This window comes from Somniosus microcephalus, unplaced genomic scaffold, assembly GCF_052327205.1.
Source record: "Somniosus microcephalus isolate GS21.2 unplaced genomic scaffold, FLI_Smic_1.0 scaffold289, whole genome shotgun sequence".
Classification (NCBI taxonomy): domain Eukaryota; kingdom Metazoa; phylum Chordata; class Chondrichthyes; order Squaliformes; family Somniosidae; genus Somniosus; species Somniosus microcephalus.
In genome coordinates this window covers 208,085-229,151 of record NW_028225476.1, presented here as the reverse complement: position 1 = coordinate 229,151, position 21,067 = coordinate 208,085, and the positions used below count along the sequence as shown (strand labels likewise).

The following is a 21,067-nucleotide window of genomic DNA, read 5'->3' as shown; positions in this document are numbered from 1 at the left end:
ATGAACCAACCAATGATAAGGGGCCAGAATCGCCTCCGCCGCAAGAGCAAGACACTCGAGAAAGGCGCTATCCAGAAAGGATCAGGAAGCCTCCCCAAAGATTGAATTTATAAGAGATTATTTTCAGCTAATGTATATTGTACAAAATTGTAATTGTAATTAGTTATTATTTAATTGTTTAATGAATGTTATGGTACTGTTAATCTAAAAGGGGAGGAATTGTAATGTATGTACCTTTAAGGGAGGAACTATCTTTTACAGCCCCTGTATACTGCAGTACCAGCAGTGACCACACCTGTATATAACACTGAGTAGTAATCTGTACAGTTAGTTCCAATATACCCTACGTTCAGTAAACACCTGTTACACCGTTCTCCTGCAGTATGTGTTTTATTTATACGCGGACATAACAACGGCAGATTTCCTACCCTAAAGGACATTGGTGAACCAGTTGGATTTTTACGACTATCCGATAGCTTTTTATTCCCAATTTATTTATTTAAATTCAAATTCACAAACTGCCATGGTGGGATTTGGACCACATCTCGGGATTATAAATCCAGGCATCTGGATTACTGGTCCAGTAACATAATCACTATCCTACCGTCCCCATTGGCTGAGGGCTTGACATTAAGAATGCTACGAATGTTTAACAAGCTGCAGCTTTCTTTTTGTTTGAAAGTCTCTCTTAACAATGTGTCTGTGTGATGTTTGTTTGTGGTGTCAGCTCCGCCCACTTTTCCCTTCACAGAGCAAAAAGCAGTTTAACCCTCTGTCGTCTTGTCCATCATGTTGGGAGCATTTTAAACATTTTAATCAATGTCTTTTCTATAAGCATAGGCTGTCTTCAGTTTGTTCCTTGCTTTCTCTATGTATGTACACACGTGGGTATTAGTTTTGAGATATTGAGTCCTTCTGTTTTGAATTCATAAATTCAGTGGTAGCGCCCCCAGCAGGAGGTGGTGTGCTACTGGAAAGTACTCCCCCTCCTGCTTGGGGAGCCACGACTGAATTTCACGGCGCTACGTGTAGCAGCGCCACGCATGGCGGCTCGTAGCACCGTGTCATTGTTCGCCTCCCCCCTGATTAATGGGGAGGGGCCTAGCTCTGCGCGCACCGGGGCCCTGCTGGACCACCGGGGAGCGGGGTGGGTGAAAACAGCCCGGCACTCAAGAGGAGCGATCGCGGCCGGCACCCCGAGAAACAAAGGGAAAGGGGGCAGGTGCTGGCAGTCGGCCAAAATACAAATGGCCGCCCGACACCTGGCCTTTAAGTAGCATCACCACCGCTGCAGAAACGCCCCCGATCCTGTCGGACATATCATCCGGTGATAGGTCGGGGCGAAAGGGAAGTTTGCGGCCGGAGCGCGAGCGGGGCGCTGCGTACGGCGATGACGTAATTGCCGGCGGTGCAGTTTCGCGTGGCGCTACCGGCTACCGCCGCCGCTAACCACCCGCTGAATTTCGCGGGAGGCGTTAGCAGCACCGTGCCCGGGCGCTAACGAGCAGCGCAAACCAGCCCAATTTCCCCCCCAAAGAGTTTTTCTACAAAAGAAGATAAAATGCAGCTTTGAAGAATCCCAAGTTCCAGTTGCAGGACGGGGTCGGGTTGTCCATCAATTTGAACTTCTTCAAAGCACTTTGTTTGAATTGGATTTCAGCTCAAAACTGCTCTTGCTTTCTGCAGTTTAAATGAGATGAACCAACTGAAAAGCTGCCTTTCCTGACAAGACTGTGTTTAAAATTAATCCAGAATTGAATTGTATCAGGATCTTTGTGCAGGTTTTGACGGCACTGAGACTTTTGGAGTTTGGTTCCTTTTCTCTGGGCGATGTTTTGAGCTTCAGGTGAAAGCTGTGTTACACAAGCTGCGACAGTCTGACCATATCTGCTCCGCCTCCTTATAAACACACAAAGCAGTTAACCCCTTCCGCTGACAGCTGCTTTAATTCACCAAGCAACAACTTTCACATTGCTGAATGGAAACAGATTTTGAGCTTTGTTAAATTTGAAGTTTCTTAATTTGAGTGGATATTTCCCCAGGGTGACAGAAGGAAATCGTGAATTGACTAATTAACCCCTTGGACTCTCTAGAAGAGCCACAGTGGATTTTATGTTTTTCGGGACTGCATGACTGTTAATGGTGCAGGATTACCGAGAGTAGCCTTGACATAAAAATGGTTTCACAGAGTTACAAAGCGACCTCTGCTAGAAAAGTGTTGGTGCGGGCAGAGATCCAGCAGTGTTTAGAGTTCCAGACCTCATCTGCAGACATCAGTAGACATCAAATGTCACAGCGTGGTGCCGACTTGGACCAAGACGATGCCTTGCAAAGGCTCGGCTTCAACCCATTTGTAGTAACCTGGGAGGTTATGAGTAACCTGATCCACCAGGTGGTGCTGTGGCAATTGCTCTCCTGAGTTAAGTCTGATCTGTACTGGTGGTACTCTTTGTTTTTGCTGCCTCATGGCAGAAGCTTTTATGTGCAAGTGTTGATTAAACCATGTTAAGGAGTTAACCTGTGTCTGTCTCTATCTATGGCCACCTCAAGATACCACATATGGCGACGAGAATAAAGGACGGAAGAGTTTTGGAGTATTTGGAAGAGGTGCTCGGGTTGGTTAGCAAACTAGTCGGGAAAGCACAAGGCTAGGCCGCGGGAGTCGAAACGGAGTTTGATTTTTTGGCTAAAGTGACCGGACTCCAAGGATGGCAGGAACGGTAGGCTCCGTGGCACCTTTTGACAGCAATTCGCAGTCTTGGGAGGAGTATTGTGAAATACTGGGCCATTTCTTTATGGCAAACGAGGTGGACAGTGCTGAAAAGAAAAGGGCCATTTTACTGAGTTGTGTGAGGATGAGGAATCTGCTGAGCCCGGAGCGGCCAGGGGAAAAATCTTTTGACGAGTTGGTGAGTCTACTAAAGAATCATTTCAATCCGAAACCTAGTGAAATAGTACAGAGATGGAAATTCAATTCGAGGATTAGGAGGGCGGAAGAAAGCGTTACTGAGTATGTGGAGGAGCTTCGGAAGCTCGCACAGGACTGTAATTTTGGAAATGCGCTCACAGTCATGTTAAGGGACAGACTAGTATGCGGAGATAACAACGACAGTACACAGCAAAGTTAGCTGTCAGAAGAAGGATTAACGTTTGAGACGGCACTTAAAAAAGCACAAGCCATGGAGACGGCTAACAAGGACATTAAGGACTTAAACAGTATGAGCAAGGAGAAATGGAGTAAACCAGTGGGAGAAGCTGTTTTCAAGATGGAAGCTGGCGCGAAAAGTCCACCAGTCGGGGTTGGGGATTGATATGTAGACTAAATTTTAAAGATGTCTACTACTGGCCAGCCAGAAGCCCTCCCAGAAGCACAGCCACACCAGCCGGCTTGGCTGCAAGCCCTCAAACCACCGTACCTGGATCTAAACCCACAGGCAGCAAACGCAGCCCTCAACTTCAAACACTGGCTGGACTGCTTCGAATCCTACCTGGAAGAATCCGGCGCCCCGCAGAGATCCAAACTAAGACTTCTGAACGCCCAAGCGAGCCCGAGAGTATACGCACTCATCCAGGACACGACTACGTACGAAGCCGCTATCAACCTACTGAAACAGCAGTACCGCAGCCCGGTAAATTACATGTACACCAGGCACCTCCTAAGATCCCGCCCGCAACAGCCAGGAGAGTCTGTAGCTGAATTTTTACGGGCGCTAAGAGCACTCGGCAGGAACTGTGACTTTAAAGCGGTGACGGCTGTTGAAAATACGGAAGATAATATCCGCGATGCCTTTGTGAAAGGCCTACGGTCCGACTACTCACGGCAAAGACTGCTTGAAGCTAAAGACCTCGACCTGGACAAAGCTGAAGCCCTCGCTCTCTCCCTGGAGGTGGCCCATCAGGACCAGGAGGCGTTTTCCAGGTACTGCTCGCGACCCTGGGACTCGGGCCCGACCCCTACCGCAATACCCTTCGCAGCGCCGCCCCCGGGACCTACCTCAGCGTCGGCGTCCCGGACCCGACCGGGCCCGCCACCCCCGGTACCGGCTCCGACATCGGGCACCCGCGATCGGGCCGCCGGCTGCTTCTTTTGCGGCCAGGAGAAGCACCCGAGGTCGCGCTGCCCAGCCAGGAACTCTACCTGCGCAACCTGCAGGAAGAAAGGCCACTTCTCTAAGGCCTGCAGGAGCGGATCTTCAGAGGCCAGCAGTGCCTCATGCGAACTGTGGGGGCGGCCATCTTCTTTCACGGCAACTGAGGCCAGTATCCCCACACGTGAGTCATGGGGGCGGCCATCTTTGATCAAGGCAACCGACCCCAATAGTGCCTCATGTGAGTTATGGGGGCAGCCATCTTCTCCGCCATTTTGTCCTACCTCGTGGGAGACGCCATTTTACCCACCACGCCCGACTGCCACCGGGCCCCCGGACCCGACGACCGCCTCGCCCGCAGACGACAACGACTCGCTTACCTACACGCTAGCCTCCGTCACTCTGGATCAAGCCCGCCCACACCACCTGTCCAAGTCGATGATGGACATCAAAGTAAACGGCCACGCCACGACCTGCCTGTTCGACAGCGGAAGCACGGAGAGCTTCATCCACCCAGACACGGTGAGCCACTACTCCCTCCCTGTCCTGCCAACGCGCAACCGAATCTCGATGGCATCGAGGTCCCACGCCACGGACATTAGCGGCTACTGTGCTGTGACCTTGTCGGTTAAGGGTACAGAGTATAAAAACTTTAAACTCCTCGTCCTCCCCCAGCTCTGCGCTGCCGTCCTACTAGGGCTGGACTTCCAATCCCACCTCCAAAGTGTAACCCTAGCATACGGTGGACCCCTCCCCCCACTCACAGTCGACAACCAGCGAAGGTTAAACCGCCCACCGCGTAACACCTGCAGCCTATCCACCCTCAAGGTGCCGCCACCTTCCCTGTTCGCTAACCTCACCCCCGACTGCAAACCCGTCGCTACCAAGAGCAGGCGGTACAGCGCTGGGGACAGAGCTTTCATTAGCTCTGAGGCGCAGCGTCTCCTGAAGGAGGGCATCATCGAGGGGAGCAACAGCCCCTGGCGTGCCCAGGTCGTGGTCGTTAAGACCGGCGATAAAAATCGCCTGGTCATCGACTACAGCCAGACCATAAACAGATACACCCAGCTGGACGCATACCCCCTTCCCCGCATATCTGACATGGTCAATCAGATTGCACAATACCGCGTATTCTCGACCATCGACCTTAAGTTGGCCTACCACCAACTCCCTATCCACCCCGAGGACCGCCAGTACACCGCCTTCGAGGCGAATGGGCGCCTATACCACTTCCTTAGGGTCCCCTTCGGTGTCACCAACGGGGTCTCGGTCTTCCAAAGGGAGATGGACCGGATGGTTGACCAGAACGGACTGCAGGCCACATTCCCCTACCTAGATAACGTCACCATCTGCGGCCGCGACCGGCAGGACCACGACGTGAATCTGGAGAAATTCCTCCGTACAGCCCAACGGCTGAACCTCACCTACAATAAGGAGAAATGTGTGTTTAACACCTCGCGCCTTGCCATCCTTGGCTGTGTAGTAGAGAACGGACTCATCGGCCCCGACCCCGAAAGAATGCGCCCCCTCATGGAGCTACCCCTCCCCCACTGCCCTAAGGCACTTAAGAGAACCCTGGGGCTCTTCGCCTACTATGCCCAATGGGTGCCCAATTATGCGGACAAAGCCAGACCCCTCATGAAGTCCACATCCTTCCCCCTTACGGAGGAAGCGTGCGCAGCCTTCTCCCTCATTAAGGGAGACATTGCCAAGGCCACTATGCACGCAGTGGATGAGTCCATCCCCTTCCAAGTCGAGAGCGATGCATCCGACTTCGCCCTAGCCGCCACCCTTAACCAGGAGGGGAGACCGGTGGCCTTCTTCTCAAGGACCCTACAGGGCCCTGAGATCCGACACTCGTCGGTCGAGAAGGAGGCCCAGGCGATTGTGGAGGCGGTACGACGCTGGAGGCACTACCTGGCAGGCAAACGATTTACCCTCCTTACCGACCAACGTTCGGTCGCTTTTATGTTTAATAACAAGCTGAGGGGCAAAATCAAGAATGACAAGATCTTGAGGTGGAGAATCGAGCTCTCCACCTACGATTATGATATCTTGTACCGGCCAGGTAAGCTGAACGAACCCCCCGATGCTCTGTCACGAATTACATGCGCCAGCGCGCAAAGTGATAGACTTCAGACCCTCCACAACGACCTCTGCCACCCCGGGGTCACCAGACTTTACCACTTCATTAAGGCCGGCAACCTGCCCTACTCCATCGAGGAGGTCAGGACCATAACCAGGAACTGCCAGACCTGTGCCGAGTGCAAACCGCACTTCTTTAGGCCGGACAGAGCAAGCCTGATCAAGGCCACCCGCCCCTTCGAGCGCCTGAGCATCGACTTTAAGGGGCCCCTCCCGTCCTCTGACCGTAACGTGTACTTCCTCAACATTGTTGATGAGTACTCCCGTTTCCCCTTTGCCTTCCCCTGCCCAGACATGACCAGTACCACGGTCATTAAATGCCTGAACGACCTCTTCGCCTTGTTCGGGTTCCCAAACTATATACATAGTGACCGGGGCTCCTCTTTCATGAGCGAGGAACTCCGTCAGTTCCTACTAGCGAGAGGTATTGCAGCAAGTAGGACCACCAGCTACAACCCCCGAGGGAACGGCCAGGTGGAAAGAGAGAACGCGACGGTATGGAAGGCCGTCCTCTTAGCCTTAAAGTCTAAGGGCCTCCCAACCTCCCGCTGGCAGGAAGTCCTCCCGACAGCGCTGCACTCCATCCGGTCACTACTTTGCACTGCCGTTAACGCCACCCCCCATGAACGAATGTTTGTTTTCCCCAGGAAGTCGACTACGGGAACCACTCTACCAACCTGGCTGACCTCTCCGGGGCCCGTCTTGCTGCGAAAGCACGTGAGGGCCCATAAAACAGACCCCCTGGTCGAGAGGGTGAACCTCCTGCACGCCAACCCCCAGTACGCCTACGTGGCTTACCCAGACGGGCGGGAGGACACTGTCTCCTTACGAGACCTCGCACCCTCGGGCACTCCGGAGACACCACCTTTACCCCCCCCCACCACCCCCCCAATTCCAGCCCAGGTAGACGGCATGCCGGAACCCCACGAGCTTTCGCCGACCACGCAGACACCAGCACTAACATCGGATAATGCAGCACCGCCGCTGCGACGATCGGAGAGGCTTACGAGGCCTCCGGACAGACTGACATACCAGAACTGGTAGTACACTTCACCCCGCCGGACTCAAATCTAAACAAGGGGTGAATGTGGTAAACCACTTTTATCGTTACACTATAGTTATCACTGTTGTATTGTTATCACCGTTATCACTGTTGTATCACGATACGAGGTCGCCTCTTGTCGCGCTGTTATACCTGGGCTGACCACCTCCGACTCCGCCCATGGCTCCGCCTACCTGCCCAGGTATAAAGGTAGTCGACTGGCTGGTATTCCTCCTTGTTGGACCCGATCACCCACGAGGGTGGGCTCTGTTATTTAGTCAATAAAATTGATATACCTATCAATTCGTCCAATAAAAAGCGACGAGTTAGGAACGTAACTAAAGGTTTTTATTGACTAAATAACAGAGCCCACCCTCGTGGGTGATCGGGTCCAACAAGGAGGAATACCAGCCAGTCGACTACCTTTATACCTGGGCAGGTAGGTGGAGCCATGGGCGGAGTCGGAGGTGGTCAGCCCAGGTATAACAGCGCGACAAGAGGCGACCTCGTATCGTGATACAACAGTGATAACGGTGATAACAATACAACAGTGATAACTATAGTGTAACGATAAAAGTGGTTTACCACAGGGATTGCTACCGATGTGGCGGGACGAGCAATTATGCAAAGGACTGCAGGTTTGCAAAGACAAAGTGCCACAATTGTGGAAAAATAGGGCACTTAAAGAAAGTCTGTAAAAGGGCAGTGAGTGAGAGAAGCAGTGCTAAAGGGGCAAAGCATGCTAAAGGGGGGAGGGAGAAGTACACAAAGTGGGCAAATTACATACAAGCGGAGGAAGAGTCTAGTGAGTCTAGTGAGGAGGTTTTCACTGTATACAGTATAGACACTTCAAGGCCCAACGTACCCCCTCTCACTCAGTATTTGATAGTGAACGGAGGTCAAGTAAAGTTTGAGATTGACACCGGATGTAGTGTAACCATAATGTCGCAGACTGAGTACGCCAAGCTATGGGGGGAAGCAAAAGTACCAGAGCTAGGTACATGCCCCATTAGTCTCAAAACCTACACAGGACAGAAGGTGGACATTTTGGGGGCGGCCGAAGTACAAGCGGAACACAAAGGAATCACCAAAGAGCTTACGGTGGTAGTGGTAGCAGGGTCAGGGCCAAACCTGTTAGGGCGAAGGTGGATCAGTGAGTTGAGTGTGGACTGGCAGGCAATGAATAAAATGGAGGACAGTACAGAGGCACTGCAAGAAGTGCTGATGAAGCATGAGTTAGTGTTCAAGGACGAACTGGGCACCTTAAGGGGAGCCACAGCCAAGAATCATGTAGCCAGTGATGCCACGCCTCGTTTCTTTAAACCAAGGTCGGTACCTTTTGCAATGAAAACCAAGGTTGAGGCGGAACTAGATCGCCTGCTAAAGGACAAAGTAATAGAACCAGTGAAATTTTCAGACTGGGCAGCACCAATAGTCCCGGTATTGAAGCCCGACGGTAACGTAAGGGTGTGTGGTGACTATAAGTTAACAGTGAACAGAGTATCATCACTAGAACAGTACCCCATTCCGAGAATGGAGGACATGTTAACATCGCTCGCTGGGGGAGAAAGATTCAGCAAACTGGACATGAGTCATACGTATCGGCAGATATTGCTAGATGAAGAATCAAAAAAGTTTGTCATGGTGAACACGCACAAGGGGCTGTTCACGTATGCCAGGTTACCATTTGGTGTCAGTTCTAGCCCAGCAATATTCCAACGGACTATGGAGGGCATTCTGCAGGGCATTCCAAAGGTGGCCGTGTACTTAGATGATATTCTGCTAACAGGAAGTGACGATCAGGATCACTTAAAAACACTGGACAAAGTGCTACAGAGGCTGGAAGAGGCGGGGCTATGCCTGAAACGGAGTAAGTGTAGTTTCATGGAGAAGGAAGTTACATTCCTGGGACATCGGGTGGATGCCACAGGCCTCCATCCATTACCAGGGAAAGTGCGGGCAGTGCAGGATGCACCGGCACCCACCTCAGTGACTGAACTGAAAGCTTATCTAGGGCTCCTGAATTATTATAACCGGTTTCTTCCAAACTTATCGATGCTGCTGGCACCCCTGCACAAACTGCTGAGAAAGGAGGAGCCATGGCGTTGGGGGCCAGAGCAAGCGAAAGCGTTTCAGCAGTCAAAGGAGCTACTTCAGTCCAGCAGGGTGTTAGTGCATTACGATGAGAAGAAGGAGCTGATAATGTCCTGCGACGCATCACCCTATGGAGTGGGGGCAGTGTTGGCCCACCACATGCCAGATGGAGCGGAAAGGCCCATCGGGTTTGTTTCACGCACGCTCACAGCTGCGGAAAAGAACTATTCACAGCTTGATAAAGAGGGGTTGGCCATTATATTTGGAGTAAAGAAATTCCATAAGTACATATATGGGAGGAAGTTTGTAATCAGTACAGACCACAAGCCTCTTATTAGCTTACTGAATGAGATGAAAGCGGTGCCTCAAATGGCATCACAGAGAATAATGAGATGGGCAGTAATACTAAGAGCCTATGAATATGTGATCACGTACAGAGCCGGCAAGGAAAACGGGAACACGGATGCTCTCAGCCGCCTGCCCCTCTCAAAATCTCCTCGCAGTACTTCCTCTGAGGAGCACGTCCTGATGCTGGATCAGAGATCAGTCCCCTGATGACTTCAGTGCAAATCCAGGGCTGGACAGCCAAGGACCCCGTTCTGTCAAGGGTCCGTGAGTATGTGTTGAAAGGCTGGCCAGATCACCGTGAGGGACCGGAGTTCGCGCCGTACAGACAGAGACAGCACGAGCTCAGTGTCCAAGATGGATGTGTGCTATGGGGAGCACGCATCATAGTCCCAGAGCGGGGACGCTCTACTTTGATGGAACAGTTGCATCAATCGCACCCAGGAATGACTAGAATGAAAGGACTGGCTAGGAGCTACCTGTGGTGGCCTAACTTGGATGCTGAAATTGAGTCAAAGGTAAAGTCATGCACTATATATCAGGAACAGAGGAAAGCACCTGCCGGGGCACCACTCCATCCCTGGGAGTGCTCAGCAAACCCTGGAGGAGAATTCACATAGACTATGCGGGACCTTTTATGGGCAAAATGTTTTTGGTGCTGGTAGACGCTCACTCAAAGTGGATCGACGTTTATCCAGTGAGCTCTGCAACGACTGATGCCACACTGAATTGTCTCAGGAACAGCTTCAGCACGCATGGTATTCCAGAAATGATTGTATCCAACAATGCACAGTGTTTTGTTAGTGAAGGGAGCAAAGAATTCATGGTAAGGAATGGAATCACACATGTCACCTCGGCTCCATATCACCCAGCCTCAAATGGGTTAGCCGAGCGAGCCGTGCAGACTTTTAAGGAGCTCATGAGGAAGAGCTCAGGTGACACCCTGGAGACCAAGCTCAATAGAGCCTTGCTTAGTTATCGTATAACACCCCAAGCTACCACGGGGCTTTCTCCGGCTGAGTTGATGATGGGGAGAAAGTTGCGGTGCACGTTAGACCTGATACACCCAGATCTCAAAAGCAAGGTTGAGACAAAACAAACAAACCAAAAAGCGTACCATGACAAACATACTAAAGCTCGCCATTTCACCATAGGGGACTCTGTGTACACCCAGAACTTCAGTTATGGACCTAAATGGATACCAGGACTAATCCAGGACATTACAGGACCTGTGTCGTACTCCGTGTTACTAGGGGATGGTCGCAGGGTTTGTCGGCATGTGGATCAGCTTTTCAGCTGGCAGCAGGGGGAACTGCCTCAGATGGAACAAAGGGCAGTAGAGGAGGCTGTTCCAGGACCCAGCACGGCTTATAAGGTGCCAGTGGACACTGGTACTGCCAGGCCACAGCGGGACAGAGTAAAACCAACATCAGAGACTACTCCAATCTCAAGTGTGAATGAATCTGAGAATCCACCACAAGTGGAATTAAAACGTTCACAAAGGATTCGCAAGCAACCAGAAAGACTTATACAAACCTGTTAAATTAGTCAGGGGTTAACCATGGTTAGAGCATACTGGTTAATTAAAACGTAGTACCTAGTAAGGGTTATTGTTTAAGAATTGCATACGGCAATCTTAAGGGGGGAGGAGTGTAGTAACCTGGGAGGTTATGAGTAACCTGATCCACCAGGTGGTGCTGTGGCAATTGCTCTCCTGAGTTAAGTCTGATCTGTACTGGTGGTACTCTTTGTTTTTGCTGCCTCATGGCAGAAGCTTTTATGTGCAAGTGTTGATTAAACCATGTTAAGGAGTTAACCTGTGTCTGTCTCCATCTATGGCCACCTCAAGATACCACACCATTCATGGCCATTTTATGATTTGACCTGGCCATCTCATGTGGCCTCGCTACTCCCATCGTGTCAATGACAGATAAGGCCATCTCTGACCACTTCCTCGTATCGCTCTCCGCCCACATCCGCCTTCCACCCCTGTCCCCTCCCCTCCCGCAACTCTACTTCCTTCTGTGTCCGCCCCTTGAAAAAACTCTCTCCCAACTCACTTACAACTGCACTTCCAAAATCCCTACTGTCCAGCCTTTGGCCCTCCATTCACCATGTTATTTCTGCAGCTACCGATCTGTTTAATCACCCCCTCACCACCCCCTTTGATGCCCGAGTCCCTATTAAAACCATTACTATCTCTCTCACCCTGGCCATTCCCCCAGTACGGCCCTCATCACCGCTCCCTTAAGTCCAAGGGACGCAGACTTGAACGGATATGGCGGACAACTGCCTCAGGATTCACTGCCAGATCTGGCTGGAACACATAAAGCACTATCGGGTCCTGCTCTCATTGAAAAAGCTGCTTCATTTTCCAGGATTATTTTGGAATGCAAAGATAATGCCCAGCTTCTTTTCTCTGCTGCAAACTGTCTTCTTAAACCCCTCTTCCCATCTCCTCCACCCTCAACTCCAATAACAAGTGCGAGGAGCTCATGGACTTCTTTGTCTCTAAGATTGAGACCATCCAATCAGCTGCCTCTGTCACTTCCCTTCCTTCCCCTAGACAACCAGGCCAAACTTCCTCTCAGGTTCCCCCCTGCCCGAGCCCTGAACTCACATCTTTCTCCAGTTTCTCTCCGATCACCCCTCATGACCTCGCCGACCTCATCTTGTCCATGAGACCCAGTTTCTGCGCCCTCGACTCTCTCCCTACTAAACTGCTGACCACCCAACTTCCTTTTCTGGCTCCCATGTTAGCTGATATTGTTAACGGTTCTCTCTCCTCAGGTACTGTCCCCCTCTCCTTCAAATCTGCCGTCATCACCCCTCTCCTCAAAACATCAACCCTTGACCCCTCCATCCTTGCAAAACTACCTCCCCATCTCCAACCTCCCTTTCCTCTCCAAAGTCCTGGAACGTGTTGTCACCTTTCAAAACCATGCCCATCTTTCCCGGAACTCCATGTTTGAATCCCTCCAAACAGGTTTCTGCCCCTGCCCCAGTAACGAAACGGTTCTTCTCAAATTCACGAAGGCCATCCTCTGAGATTGTGACTCCTCTTGAGTGCCGGGCTCTTTTGCCGGTACCCCACTTCCCGATGGTCCAGCAGGGCCCCGGTGCGCGCTGCGCTAGGCCCCTCCCCTTTAAACAGGGGTGGGAGGCCTGCAGTACCGCCTCGCTCTGTGCCGACACACATGGCGCTGTTACACGTGGTGCCGCGATACTGAATGGGAGCCCCCCAGAGGGAGGGGTAGCACTTCCAGGAGCCCCGCCTCCTGCTGGGGGCTGTTACCATTCAATTTCCGGCGCGGGAGCAATAACCTTTTTGAGGAGCTAAAATTAACGACCCGGCGAAGTTAGTGCTCCAAAGGGGGAGCGACCCAATTGTTCCCCCATTATTCTTTAAATTAAATCATTTAGTGAGATTGTAGCACTGATTTGGACAACGATTATGGATATTTTATGCTTGCAACCTAAACAATCACTGCTGTCAGATATTAACCAAGAGCATATATTCCCACGGTTGACCCTTGAACTTATTGCTCGCTGGCATGTTGGGCAGCGTCGTGCCCCTCGATGAATCTCTCTCCTCCACCATCATTCTCTCCCCCGCCATCTCTCTCTCCCCTGCCTTCTCTCACCCGCCCACAATCTCTCCGCTGTGCTCCGAGCCCACCCCCACTCCACAAGCCCTGATCTTTGATTCCCTGTCCCCAGCGTTCCCTGGCTCCTGCCTTGTCCCGCAGGATTTCCCGCCTGGCAGTGCTCAGCCTCTCCGTGTGGCTCCGCTGCCGGGAGGGAAACAGAGTCAAACAATTCTAATGAGGTCGTGCTGTTAAATTCGGCCGGACCTCCGTGTTCCCGGAATTTCCGTGTTTCCCGGTCACTGACAGGCCCCCTGCTCCCTCCCTGCCTTCCCATGAATCTCGGGGCCTCAGTGTCTGGGCCCTGAGCAGAAATATTGCCTTCTGTGTCGCTCAGTAAAGAGGCTCCTGCCCTGTATAAACTGAGTGAGCTCACACACACCGGCTTCTTTTCACAGTGACACACCGTGTGCTGCATTTTCACACCGACTCAGCTCCTCCATCAATCAGCCGCGGGGAAAGGGAGACAGACTCAGACACACCAGCATTTCTCAAACAGCAATTCCCTCTTGTTGTGAGGAACAGTTTCTCCACCCAGCCCCTGAGTCTCCCCCTGTGGGTGTCCCTCACTCCCCCACTGTAGTGTATGTAACCGTCTACCTTTAAGAGAACTATTTTAGGTGTGGCACTACTTGTTTGGCTTCTGTATACGGTAATACTGACGGTGACCACACCGGTATATAAGTGCTGTGGCATGATTTATAGGGCAGATTCGCCCTGACCTTCGAATAGTAAAGTCCTGTTGTATGTTACTCCTGAAGTCTGTGTCGTAATTAACTGCACAACCCACAGACTTTACAGTGGCGACGAGTCCGATCGTACCCTGTGGCAACAATACGTCCAAAGCAACTAAAGAGCGTCGAAAAGTGGCAACCGCCCTCGTCGTTCTGCTGGGAGAAAACTCAAGACTGCAACAATAGAAAGGAGGAAGACTGGAGCGACAAAAACTCCATCTGCAACAGGCACTGACTGTCCCTTCTGCCATGGTGACTGTGAGTAAGGGAAAGTGAAAAGAATAGCCGGAGGATAAGGGCTGTGCACTCGACCGCGGTCGAGGGGGAAAAGCCGGGCAGTGACCGAAGCCACGAGGCGCTGCGACCGGGAGCGTAGGCGCGGGAAGAGAGAAACTCAGCCGCAGCCGGGGAGGGAAGCACCGGACTGCGAGAGAGCGGGAGAGGCAGAGCCGACCAAGAGAGACTGCGCGAGAGCCAGTCCAGCGGCTGAACTGTCCTCCGTCAACGGGGTGTACCCAGCGCCGGTAGAGCCGAGCGAGCGGGAGAGAGAGACAGAGCCGAGCAACGGGAACTGTGCGAGAGCCAGTCCAGCGGCTGAACTGTCCTCCGTCAACGGGGTGTACCCAGCGCCGGTAGAGCCGAGCGAGCGGGAGAGAGACAGAGCCGAGCAAGGGGAACTGTGCGAGAGCCAGCCCAGCGGCTGAACCTGTTCGCCGTCAACGGGGTACCCAGAGCCGGTTGCCCTGCCAGGAAAAAAAAAAAAGGGAAAGCCTTGAAGCCGACGTGCAGGCTGTGAACCTGAAAGCCAGCGGCCGTCGCCCGTGGGGAAAGTGTACCCCTCCCGCCAGGGAAGACAGAAGCGGGAAACCGCCATTGAAGTGGGCGGGGAGAGAAGATAAGAGCGGGAAACCGCCATTTTCGCGGGAAAACCGCCATCTTAGAGAAAAAAAAAGAAATAATAATTTAAAGAAATACTTGTGTTGTTCCCAAAGAGAGGAAGATGCCTAAGCGTGGTAACATCAACGATTTTAATTCAGAGGTAGAAGACTGGGCCACGTACGTGGAACGCATTGAGATCTATTGTGAGGCCAACAAAATAGAAGAAGGCGACAAAGCTATAACCTTGCTAAACTCGATGGGCGCACAGACATACGGGCTCTTGAAGCATCTACTATCACCAGCTAAACCGGCGGATCAGACTTTCGATGATATTGTGGCTGTTCTGAAGGATCACTTGAACCCCACACCGTTGATGTTGGCTGAACGATTCAAATTCTATGCGAGAACGCAACGGAAAGACGAAAGCAACGCAGAATACTTGGTCGAACTGCGTAGACTAGCGAAATACTGCCAGTTTGGAGGGAATCTGACAGAGGCGTTGCGAGACAAGTTCGTGTGCGGGTTGTCCAAGGAAGGAACACAAAAGCGACTACTCGAGGAGAACGACCTTACACTTGACAGGGCTGTCCTTACAGCAGCATCGCACGAAGCCGCAGCGAAAGGAACTGCGGAAATGCAGCTAAAGGCCGCGGCACTCGGGGTGGACCAAATTACCTCGAGTATAACAAAATGCTATCGCTGTGGGAAGACAACACACGATCAGAACCAATGCTGGTTTAAAAACCAAGAATGTAGGAAATGTGGCAAGCTCGGTCACATAGCTAAGGTATGCCGGTCAGGGAAGAAGACCAACAATAAGGAGTCACCACAAAAGTGGTACAGAAAGGTACATGAGGTGACTAGGAAGAGTCCGGAGGAACAGAAGTCGGACTCACACTCCAACTGCAAAGGACTGGATAGTCTGAGAATTCACAATGTGAGTAATGAAGCTGACCGACAAACTACCTGGATCACACTACAGATTGCAAAAGTCCCAGTGAAAATGGAAGTGGACACCGGATCGGCGCTGACGGTCATGAATAAGCATGACTATAAAAAGTTATTCAAGCATATTCCACTACGGGTTACGGAACTAGTACTACAGACATACACGGGGCACAAAGTATTCCCCATCGGAAAGATAGAAGTCAAGGTGAGATACAAGGATAAAGAGCACCAAAGGATGGACCTGTATGTGTTGCCTGAGGGAGGTCCACCACTTCTGGGACGGGAGTGGATCCGGAAGATAAAGATAGACTGGCATTCACTAAACACCATGACGGTGGATTCCGGAAAGGAAGATGTCAAACCTGAACGGTTGTCCAGAATATTGGACGAAGCTAAAGAGGTATTCCAGCAAGGACTGGGAACACTGCGAGGAATTAAAGCAAAGGTTAAGGTTGCAGAACATGCAAGCCCGAAATTTTTCAAAGCCAGATCGGTACCTTACGCGATACGACCAGCTGTGGAGGCAGAACTGGAAGAACTTGAACGATCAGGGGTACTGTCAAAAGTGGACTGGAGTGAGTGGGCCACGCCCATTGTTCCCGTCATGAAGTCTTCACCAAGTAATAAGCCAGGGGGACCGGGGAAGGTCCGCATCTGCGGAGACTTCAAGATCACAGTGAATCCGGTGCTCCACACTGTACAATACCCGCTTCCGCGGATTGAAGATATCTTTGCTTCGTTGGCTGGAGGGAAACACTTCACCAAGATAGACCTGGCTCAGGCATACTTCCAAATGGAAGTTGAGGAAGAGTCACGCCAGTACCTCACCATCAACACACACAGAGGCTTGTATCGTTATAATAGACTGGTTTTTGGGGTAGCTTCAGCTCCAGCAATTTGGCAGAGGGTCATGGAGCAGGTATTACAAGGAATTCCAAGCACGCAGTGCTACTTAGACGATATCCTAATTACGGGAGAAGACGAGGAAGAACACCTCACAAATTTGAAACTGGTGCTCACCAGGTTGAAGGAATATGGCCTTCGAGTTAATCGCAAGAAGTGCGAGTTTTTCCTAAAACGGATCTCGTACTGCGGTCATGTCATTGACCGAGGGGGGCTGCACAAGTCACCTGACAAGATAGAAGCTGTCGTGAAGGCCCCCGCTCCAGAAAACGTATCACAGTTAAGATCATTCTTGGGGTTGATTAATTATTATCACAAGTTTCTGCCAAATCTATCCACGGTGCTGCATCCGCTGAATGCTCTGTTGCGGAAAGAAATACCATGGAAGTGGAGTGAGGAATGTAAAAAGGCTTTTCGCAGAAGCAAGGAGTTGATTACCTCTGAAGAAGTGTTGGCTCATTTCAACCCAACGTTACCCCTTCGTCTAGCTTGTGATGCTTCCCCTTATGGAATTGGAGCAGTACTTTCATACAAGTTACCAAATGGCTCGGAAAGGCCAGTGGCATTCGCGTCCCGATCATTGACCTCCACGGAGCGAAATTATGCTCAAATAGATAGGGAGGCCCTCAGCCTTGTGTGGGGCGTGAAGAAATTCAATCATTACCTGCAGGGTAAGAAGTTCACATTACTGACAGACCACCAGCCGTTGGTGTCCATATTCAACCCAAACAAGGCCGTTTCCACCATGACAGCACAAAGGTTACAAAGGTGGTCCGTGTTACTTGGGGCACACCAATATGACATCGAATACAAAAGGTCCAAACAGCATGGAAATGCTGATGGGTTATCGCGCTTGCCATTGCCGATAGTAGAAGAAGCGACTACATTGGACCCGGTAGAGATGTTCCACTCATCCATAGTGGAGTGTCTACCAATAACCAATTCGATGATTGAAAACGAAACAAGAAATGACCCGACTCTTTCACGAGTTTATGATTTAACGGTGGAGGGATGGCCAGCACAGGGTGAACCAACACTGCAAGCATTTTCACAGAGGAAAGAACAGCTGTCAGTGTGTCGAGGAACCCTGATGTGTGGATCGAGAGTGGTGATTCCACCCAAACTTCAAAAGAAGGTGTTAAAGGAGCTGCACGAGGGACATCTGGGTGGAGTGAAGATGAAGAACCTGGCAAGAGCGTTTGTATGGTGGCCAGGCATCGATGTAGACATCGAAGAAATCACTAAGAACTGCCTAGGATGTCAGAAGGTTCAGAACACGCCACCACAGGCTCCTCTGCATCCATGGGAGTGGCCCTCATCTCCTTGGCAAAGGGTACACATCGACTTTGCTGGTCCATTTATGGACTCAATGTTCCTAATAGCGGTGGATGCACACTCCAAGTGGCCGGAAGTAATAAAGATGACCACCACCACCACGGAAAAAACCATCACAGTGTTAAGGACTATGTTTGCTAGGAATGGCCTGCCGGAACAGATCTGTTCTGATAATGGACCGCAATTTGTGTCCGAAGAATTCAAGAAATTCTTAAAGAGCAATGGGGTTAAGCACTACACGTCAGCCCCATACCATCCCGCCTCCAATGGATTGGCTGAAAGGTTTGTCCAGACCTTCAAGAAGGCCATCAAGGCCATGGGTAATGAAGACATTAAATTACAACATAAGGTGGATAGCTTCTTGTTGGCGTACAGGAATGCAACACATGCGGTCACGAATCAAACTCCCGCCATGATGTTTTTTAATAGACGATTAAGATGCCGGCTGGATTTGCTCAAGCCAAACGTCAGAAGGGACGTAGAGAACCGGCAATTCCAGGGCATGAATGAAAGGGCCACTAGATCTTTTCAGATAGGTCAACAAGTTTTGGCCCGGGACTACCGTACCGAGAAATGGCAGCCTGGAACTATTGGAAAAAGGCTAGGCCCGTTGATGTATACGGTGGATCTTGGGGACAGTATAATAAGGCGCCATGTTGACCAGATCATAGGGTCAGCCACAAATGGCCAACCTACTTCACCACCTTACTCGGTTACTGTTGAAACAGAGATACCCAGAACACCTACCTCCGATCTGGTAGTACGGGAATCAGAGGAACCTGACACTGTCTTTCAAGCCGAATCGACTTTGCCAGAAGCACCTACTACCCCGCCGGGAATGACGATACCACTGAGGCGTTATCCGGACAGAGTCCGGAAACCTCCAGAGAGACTGAATCTGTAAACTGTCTTGCATAACGTTGTATATATGTTATAATGTATGTTTAATGGGAAATAAGTATGTTGTAAGCTAAAAAGGGAGGATTGTAGTGTATGTAACCGTCTACCTTTAAGAGAACTATTTTAGGTGTGGCACTACTTGTTTGGCTTCTGTATACGGTAATACCGACGGTGACCACACCGGTATATAAGTGCTGTGGCATGATTTATAGGGCAGATTCGCCCTGACCTTCGAATAGTAAAGTCCTGTTGTATGTTACTCCTGAAGTCTGTGTCGTAATTAACTGCACAACCCACAGACTTTACACCCACCGGTGATGGTCCTCTCCCTGCTGCTCAGAGGGCAGAATCCCCCAGCGTTACGCAGGGCCACAACATGCACTGCTCTCCAGTCCTATGCCATGTAGTGCCAGTTCTCACAGGTGCCCACACAGTGTATTACTGAGCTCTACAGTGCCCTCCCCAGGAGGGGCTGAGTGTGGGTGAGGGGCAGTCACCCGGGGCCACTCTCACACCCCTCCCAGTGCCCACCCTGCTCTCTCAGACAGACTGTAAGAGAAAGGAGAGGGAGTAAATCTGACTGACAGAAAACAAACACCCAGACCCAGGGCAACAAAAAATACTGGGCTAAAGCAGCACTGTCTGCAATCAGTTCCAATTAGTGTTGGTCATTAACAGGAAAACTCTCCCTCACTGTATTTAATATCGGAAATTGTGTCACTCACCTTAATTGCAGTTTGTGCCTGATCTAGGCTCAGCAGTGTGTGGGGTTTATGTTTCCCTGTTATACAGGATCCACACGCACACTCTGCATCATCTTTACAGTAGAACTCAAGGAATTTCTTATGGTCAAGACACTGTGTCTCTGTTACATCAAACACAGGCTCGATTAGGGTGTGCTCATTCAAGGCCTTGTTCAGCAGATGTGGTTTTAAATGAAGGGAGCAAAAAGATGTTTCACATTTCAGACACGTCTTCACAGCTGGCGTTGGATTCTCGATACAGTTATCACACATGACACCGGCTGAATCAGCAGCAGGCTGTGAGCGGTTGTATTTTTCCACTATATTACACAGCGTGAAGTTTCTCTCCAGACTGGGCCTGGGGTTGAATTTCCAGCGACACTGAGGACACTCAAAGCCTCCTGGGCCTGCTGTCTGGGCCCAAACTCCCTCAATACATTTCAAACAGAAACTGTGCAGACAGGCTAAAGCCACAGGATCCTGGTACACGTGGAGACACACAGCACAGGTTAATTCAGCCTCTAAAGCTCCGGGCTCCATTGTTGCAGCACCTGAAGAGTTTTCACACAGCACTCCGCGGAGAGAGCGAGGAGCCAGAGCAGGAAGTGAAATTCTTATAAACAGTCCGTGCAGGGAGTGACAATGTTAGTTTCACTTTTATGACTCACTTTGGCTGAAGATTAACACTTTCAGGCCTGCAGTAGCAGTTCAGAACCAAAATCAGAAAAACAAGATTGCAATTTTACAATATGGAGCCAGAATACAGCAAACTGGGCCCAGGAAACACAGGCCCAAAACGAATCAGCTCAGGCCAGACTCAAAATAGTTCAACAAACAAATTAAAACTGATATAACGAGGAAAAACAAACTTTACAAGCCATGCAGAGAGGAAGGGGAATGAGCTCTCTGGGAGGAATAGAAAAATATACAGAAGAAGTTAAAGGTTCAGCAGAGGGGCAAAGAGAGATGGGAAAAAGCAAAGCAGCAGAGGCTACAAGCCTCAGTAAACTCAACACGAAACATGTCCAACCAATGCAGAGCTGCAACAACAAAGACAAAATAATGTTGGCCTAAAAATCCTAAACAGGAGAATCCAGTCAGAGGAAATCATGATCAAACTGTACAGGCACTGGTCAAATCCATCTCGAGTACTGAGTCCAGTTCTGGTCAGTCCCACCTCGAGTACTGAGTCCAGTTCTGGTCAGTCCTACCTCCAGTACTGTGTCCAGCTCTGGTCAGTCCCACCTCGAGTACTGTGTCCAGC

The 21,067-nt window shown here is 50.8% G+C and overlaps 1 protein-coding gene across 3 annotated transcripts in view; it reads right to left on the bottom strand.

Moving 5' to 3' along the window:
- Positions 1–20,415, bottom strand: part of LOC147081943 (E3 ubiquitin/ISG15 ligase TRIM25-like) — a 77,178-nt gene extending 56,763 nt beyond the window's left edge. For all 3 annotated transcript variants that reach the window (XM_085980582.1, XM_085980581.1, XM_085980583.1), the window contains exon 1: positions 19,786–20,415. In XM_085980582.1, the coding sequence (XP_085836708.1) occupies positions 19,786–20,343 (558 nt within the window). In that variant the 5' untranslated portion in view covers positions 20,344–20,415. The remainder of the gene's footprint in view (positions 1–19,785) is intronic.
- Positions 20,416–21,067: the final 652 nt, after the last annotated feature.